The sequence below is a fragment of the Drosophila guanche genome, unplaced genomic scaffold, assembly GCF_900245975.1.
Source record: "Drosophila guanche unplaced genomic scaffold, DGUA_6, whole genome shotgun sequence".
Classification (NCBI taxonomy): Eukaryota; Metazoa; Arthropoda; class Insecta; order Diptera; family Drosophilidae; genus Drosophila; species Drosophila guanche.
Window position 1 is genome coordinate 7,707,811 of NW_022995743.1, and position 6,149 is coordinate 7,713,959.

General features: G+C 47.2%; 1 protein-coding gene across 1 annotated transcript; it reads right to left on the minus strand.

Moving 5' to 3' along the window:
* Positions 1-4,666: 4,666 nt before the first annotated feature.
* On the minus strand, positions 4,667-5,248 carry LOC117585701 (general odorant-binding protein 56a). The gene is made up of 2 exons (XM_034275322.1): positions 5,179-5,248; positions 4,667-5,121 (listed from the first exon to the last, which is right to left on the minus strand). The coding sequence occupies exons 1-2, from the start codon at positions 5,230-5,232 to the stop codon at positions 4,675-4,677; spliced, it is 501 nt and encodes a 166-aa protein (XP_034131213.1). The 5' UTR covers positions 5,233-5,248; the 3' UTR covers positions 4,667-4,674.
* Positions 5,249-6,149: the final 901 nt, after the last annotated feature.

Here is a 6,149-nt window from a genome sequence, read left to right on the forward strand (position 1 = left end):
GCACAGTGGGTAGGTGCAGAGGGGGAGCTGCAAAGAGGATGTGGAAAAGGAAAACGGAGGAAACGGGACAACCACAACAGCAATAATAATGGCATATAAATGAAGTAACAAACATTGTTTTCCTTTGACATAACTCATTAACCACCAGAAGAGGAGCAAAAAGATGAGCAGAGAGAGGAGAGCAGCTCCCAGACAGACTCCAAAGAACAAGGAATGCAACGAACCAACCAACCAACTGATGATGACGACAACGACGATGCCAGAGACCAGAGCAGAAGCTCCATCAGCTTTCAGAGATTCCTGGCTGCACATTCCTCGCCTGTTCCGTGCCGTTTGCATCACGTGCCTGTGCCTTAGCTGGGCGCTCAAATGAATGGCAACTGGTACTCCAACTGCTGCTGCGCTCTCTCACATCTTAATAGACCTCAAATGTACCCACTAAAATTTCTTAATTAATACAATATGCAGGAGATGGGTGGGGGGAAATGTCTGCAATTATTTTTGCATGCCATTCGGCGGAGGGACAACAACAGCAGATGGCAAAAATCTAGCCACCAACAGCGCGCGACCACAACCGCAACAAGCCGTCAAGCGGCCTTAGACCGGGAGTCGCTACCCCCCCGCCATCTAGTAAACCCCCTGTCCCTTCTCTCGTCCTGGTGCTGCCATGTCAGCAACTTTCACCACAAAACGTTCACCCTGTAAATTAAGAAATTCCTGGTGTTGTCGCCTTGCTTCTAGTCTTCTCTTCGGTTGTCTCCGCAGATGGAACTGTGGTTCCACTTCTACTTATACTTCTACTTCCTCTTCTCCTCAGTCTTATGACAAATGAAGGACATTTCAGTGGAGTGGCAGCTGCAGTGCCGTTGATTTGACTGCCATGAAATGGCATAAACTGAGTGACTGAGTGAGTGCCCAAGGGGGCCAAGGGGGCCAAGGGGCAGGCCTAATTAGGTGGCACAACTGGACTCAATCAGCGTGTAAGCAACTGCCAATACGTACGTGATTTGACAAAACAAAAACGCCCCTCAAGCACACACAAACACACACCGATGTGGAGGCGTGGCAGATCACAGCTGCGTAATCGATTTTCAAGTGTGAATCGAATCGGTCGGTTCCTAGGCCCAAAGTTATTTGCGGCCATTTTTTAATCTACACTTGAACGCCGTCCTGGCATGCGGCTTTATTTGCTCAACGTGATGAGATTTTGTGGCATGCCCACCCGCTCAGCCCTCAATCCCCCCGCCCCTGCAGCAGCACTTTATTTACATTTTTTTGTTGCTGCTCCGGCTGTGGCCCAACTTTTGCTTATCGATCTGTTGGCACTGGTCTAGTGCCTCGTATTGGTGGTTACTCTTAACGCCTTCGAGCAGACAGCAACAACAACAACGGGCCTCCAAGCTCAAGTAATTTTTTCCATTTTGGTCAGCAAAACGCAACAGCTGCCAGCAGACGGAAGTCGAAAGAAACAACTTTTCAGCTCTATAAGCAAGCAGCAGGACACACGTAGAAATTTACACAAAAAAGATACAAACGGAATAAGTAGATAAACAATACAATAAGTATCAAAGAAGTTCTCAGAACAAAAACTCAAAAGATTTGATGGCTGGCCGCCTCTTCCTTCCCCTGTCGCTTTAGTTTTTTGTCAATGATTTGAAGCCTCGTTGAAATTATATATTATTATCATGGGTACTTACTCTGTGCTTAACTTAGTGCATGTATCTTTTATAATTTCGGTGAAATTTTAGCCACCTCCATGGGATATACACATTCCTCTATGGCCCCTAAAGGTTGCTGCTGCCCCGCATCACTTTTCAGTCAGTTGCAGTGAGCAAACGGCTGCACATATTTGGCAGAGGGGGGATCTGCTATTAGTGCAAAGCATACATACATAAATAAGAGTGTATGTGTGTGTGACACGACATCAACGTCGAGGGCAAAGTTTAGTCTAATGCTCTTAACGCTCATGTCTCGCTCAGGCCCGACCCGGCCCGGCCCGGCCCGGCCCTCTCTCCGCACTCTCTTATGGATTTGTCGGCTGTCTGTTTGCCTTCGCCTTAGCTGCCTCCGCTCCCCCTCTTGCACGCTCTCTCTCTCTTTCATTCTTTGGACATCTTCTTCTACTTAACAAATCGACAGACGTCGCGCAAGTTTTGACATGTCTCCCCAGTTGTAAGGCGCTGAGAGTAGTTCCGTGTCCGAGTGCGAGCGAGCGCGAGAGCGAGAGCGAGCGAGTGCATAGTGCCATGCCATGCCATCATAGTTTTCATGTTCGCAGCAAGCATATCTTTTTGTAGCCCACTCCATTTGGGCGTCTGTCCCTTGCCAGATGAAACATAATTTGATATAAATGCATTTTAATATCTGCTGCCACACCCACGCACTGCACGCCACTCCCCACTGCAGCTAATATGGCAGTCAGAGAGAGAATTTATTGTATGAATTATTGAAGCTCTCTCTGCAGTCAGCAGCGAGCAGTGTCAGTCACTTTAAAATGTCAGAGAGCCCTGGGCAGCATCAGAAATGCTCCGCTTTTTTGCTATATCTGATTTATGTCTTTTATATCTGTTTGCCACAACACGCAGGCGGGGCGTGGTAAGCTGTTCGTAATTGCATTAAATGGCATGGAACCGAATCCATCACAGAGCAGAACAAGCAACGCTCTGCCTGCCATGTGCCCTCTCAGTGCAGTTTTTTCGGGCACACACAAAAAAAGAAATCATCGCTTCGCGTTCAACGTTCAGCGCACAAAATACCAATTTATTTTAATTGATTTATTAATGATTGAAATATTGCTACAAAATGTAGCAATAAAAATTTACTTTTCGACTGTGTCGCACACAACCCGAGAACCCTTCTTCTGGCTCTCCATCAGCAGTTTTTATTATCTGTAGGAATGTGTCTGATGAAGCGAAGAAATGCAATTTACAGGCTACCACCTCAATGGGTACATAAAATAGAGACAAAGATGGGCTTAAGGTTTGCTGGCAGATCTGCTGCTAAAAGGTGTGTGGGGCACCTGTGGCATCTCTTTTAGGAATCGCATAATTACATGGATAAGCCAAGAGAAAGGAGTTAGACGGATAGCAAGTACCCGCTAATCCAACAAAGGTACTTATCGAGCATTTTCTCTTTCTCCACAGTCAATCCTCGAATGGAGAATTCCCTTTCCTCCATCTCTGGCATTGCACATTTGCGACTTTGCCTGAAGATTAGGCATAATTATGCAATTTCCTCTTTAACGCTCAGCCAGACAGCCACAAAAGAGTTAAATTCAATAAAATTTGCATTTAACCACAAAAACAAACGCTCCAGATCCCCTTCACCCCTCCACACCGACAGACACAGACACAGAAAAAAGTTAAGATGAAAACTTAACAAAGGCGCGACTCAGCCAGGAGATAGAAATGGAATAGGGTTCACGCGGTGGGGGGTGGGGGAGTGAGTGCAAGGCAGAGACTTATGTAAATTGAAATTCAAGTGCAAAAAACAACAACAACAACTACAGGGGAAAGCCACAAGAACAAGAAGCAGAAGCAGAAGTAGAAGTGGAACCAGTGGCACATCAACAGCTGTAAAAGAGTAAGCGAAAAAGGCAAAAACCGAACAAAGACATTTTTCATTCATTTCAAATTATGCTGTATGAGTGTCACAGACCCTGCCCCACCCTCCAGGACATAATTGAAGGCATAAGGGGTTTGGGGTGGCCGGAAGTTGTATGACGTTGACCCACCAATTGGCTGGCATTACGTCCGCCCCCGCTCTGCCCCCGCTCTGTGGGTGTCGCAGACCGAAAATTCAATTTCATGCCGCGTGACACAAAGACAAAGCGAAAGAGGAGCGGGAACAGAAGTAGGGAACTCTGATGCAATCGGGAAGACGACCGACAGAAGGACGTGGCCAGTTGACATTCAAAAATGTGCGCACTTGGCTCAAAAGAATTTCAAATTAGCCACTTTTCCTCAACAAATTAAAACGCAACCAAGTGGGGGAGCGGGAGAGCTACAGGGGACATCCACTGACAGAGTGTGGGAGAGAACAAATGATAAAGAAAGTCGAGAGTTCAGGTGGTCAGAGCGCAGCTGGCGACAATTTAAAGTCAAGTGGGAAGCAGGAGCAGTTCGGGAGTGAGGATAGCCGCCCCGCCATTGAGCAAAAAAAAAATAATTGCCGAGCAAAATGCACTTGAAATCGCAGACAAGTGCCATGGCACGACCAAAGTGCATGGGAATCTGGGAGTGGGAGTGGGAGTGGGAGAGTCGTCTGAGGGTAGCTCCAACTTCGATCTTTGGCATTAGCGTCATTTACACAATCCGCGTGCCACAGAGCAGCGATTCCCATTGCCTTTGCCTGAGCTTTTGGTTAGTTAACAATGCCACCGACAGCGGCAGCGGCAGCGGTAGCGGCAGCGACAGCCAAGTGGCTAAATTTCCATAGAAAAGCGAAAGAACCACAAGGGCTGCGGCCACACAAATTGAATATTGAGCGCCGCACTAATGGTCGCTGTCGAGAGCCGGTGGGGGACTTGAGCATATGAATGATAGCTGTCCGAGGATCTCGACAGATGTTGGCACTTGAATTGAGCTTAGTTCTGCATAAACCAAAGATTTAATACAACAAAAAACCCACAAATAGCAAAAAATTCCAACACCAATTGAATCCACAACCAAAACCCTAAGGCAGAAAGTCCACTGTCTGCGTGGGAGTGCTGCTGGTGGTCTCGACGTCCTCGTTGTCCTCGGGGCTGATGTGCTGCTCCTTCAGCTGCTGCCGGCACTTGTGGATCTTGAAGGCAGTCTCGCATTTGTTGGAGCCACGAATCGCATGGCATTGACGCTCCGCCCAGCTCACCGGGTTACTGACGTCCGACAGCAGACCGATAAAGTCGCGATCCACAAAGACGTCGTCGTGCATGAGGCCCAGCTGCTCGTACAGGCAGTGGGTGAAGCACTGCACGGGCTCCGATGGATAGGAGAAGTCGTGCTGCTGGAACTTGTGCAGCTCCTGCAGGGAGATGTCCGTTTGCTCGCCACACCGGCGGATCGTGTCCTCGCTGAGCGGACGGGGAGTGTCATCGGCCACTGTAAGACCCAGATTGATGTTCACCTTGGCATAGCGACACTGTGTGGAAGGAGCAGGGAGTGGAAATCCTTTATACATGTCACATTCAACACTCACCTCTGTCAGGACCATCAGACAAGCAATCAGCAGCAGCGCCAAACCACGATTCATGTTTGATTTTAGTTCCATTTCTGTGTGGCTCCACGACAGCCCCATTGTCCGCTTTTATATGCCCCAGCCGCTCGATCATTAGTTAGTCAAAAATTGTAATGGCAAATATCAATTCAATGAGCCGCAACGAGGCCCATTCTGTAGGCCTGAACAAGTTTCGACGCAGTTTTAATAATGCAAAAGTACAAAAAAACGAACACCAAAAAAGCCAAAAACCAAAACCAAACCAAACAGAACTCCAACTCGAACTCGAAATGGAATCGATGCCGAAAGTACGACGAGTATCTTGAGGGCTGCTTCAACAAATCCCCAGCAAGTTCGAAGCAAAAACTGCACAAGTTTTGCAACAAAATGTTGAAACAAAACAAGAAGAAGATCGAACAGAAAGTTTTGGGCAAGCGAAGGCTGAACTTTGGGATACTCTTTGATATTGAGGCAACGACTAAAAACACTAATAGAGGATATAGATCGTTATAGAGAATATATATAGAAGGTATATTTGAATGGATATCTGATTGGCATGGACTTGTCTTTATGCTCGTTAGATCTGCTGCTTCCTTTTGAGCCTGATGCCTGCATCGACATGTTCAATCCTTTCACTCATCCAAAATTGGAATACTAATAACCAAAGTACAGTCAACAACTTTGGTTATTCATACATGAGTGTGTGTGTGTGTGTGTGTTGTTTGTGAGTGTGTATTTTGGGCACTTCCGTTTGGCTGTTGCGCCATTTTGGCTGCGACTATTTCCGCTGGTCGCATTAACTGCAGGCGCATAACTTTTCCAATTTGCTTTTGGCAATTATTGATATAAGCCAGCAGCAGCAGCAGCAGCAACAGTAACGGCAACTTGAACGAGCTTCTGTCTGCCACTTCAGTCGGCCCACACCCACAACCACACCCTACACTCTCTTCCTC

What these genes read in the sequence shown, in the direction of transcription:
- LOC117585701 (XM_034275322.1), bottom strand. Translation starts at nt 5,232, where the DNA reads ATGAATCGTGGTTTGGCGCTGCTGCTGATTGCTTGTCTGATGGTCCTG. An exon ending in GTCTGATGGTCCTGACAGAG is followed by an intron (nt 5,122 to 5,178) that starts GTGAGTGTTGAA and finishes CCTTCCACACAG; the next exon opens with TGTCGCTATGCCAAGGTGAA.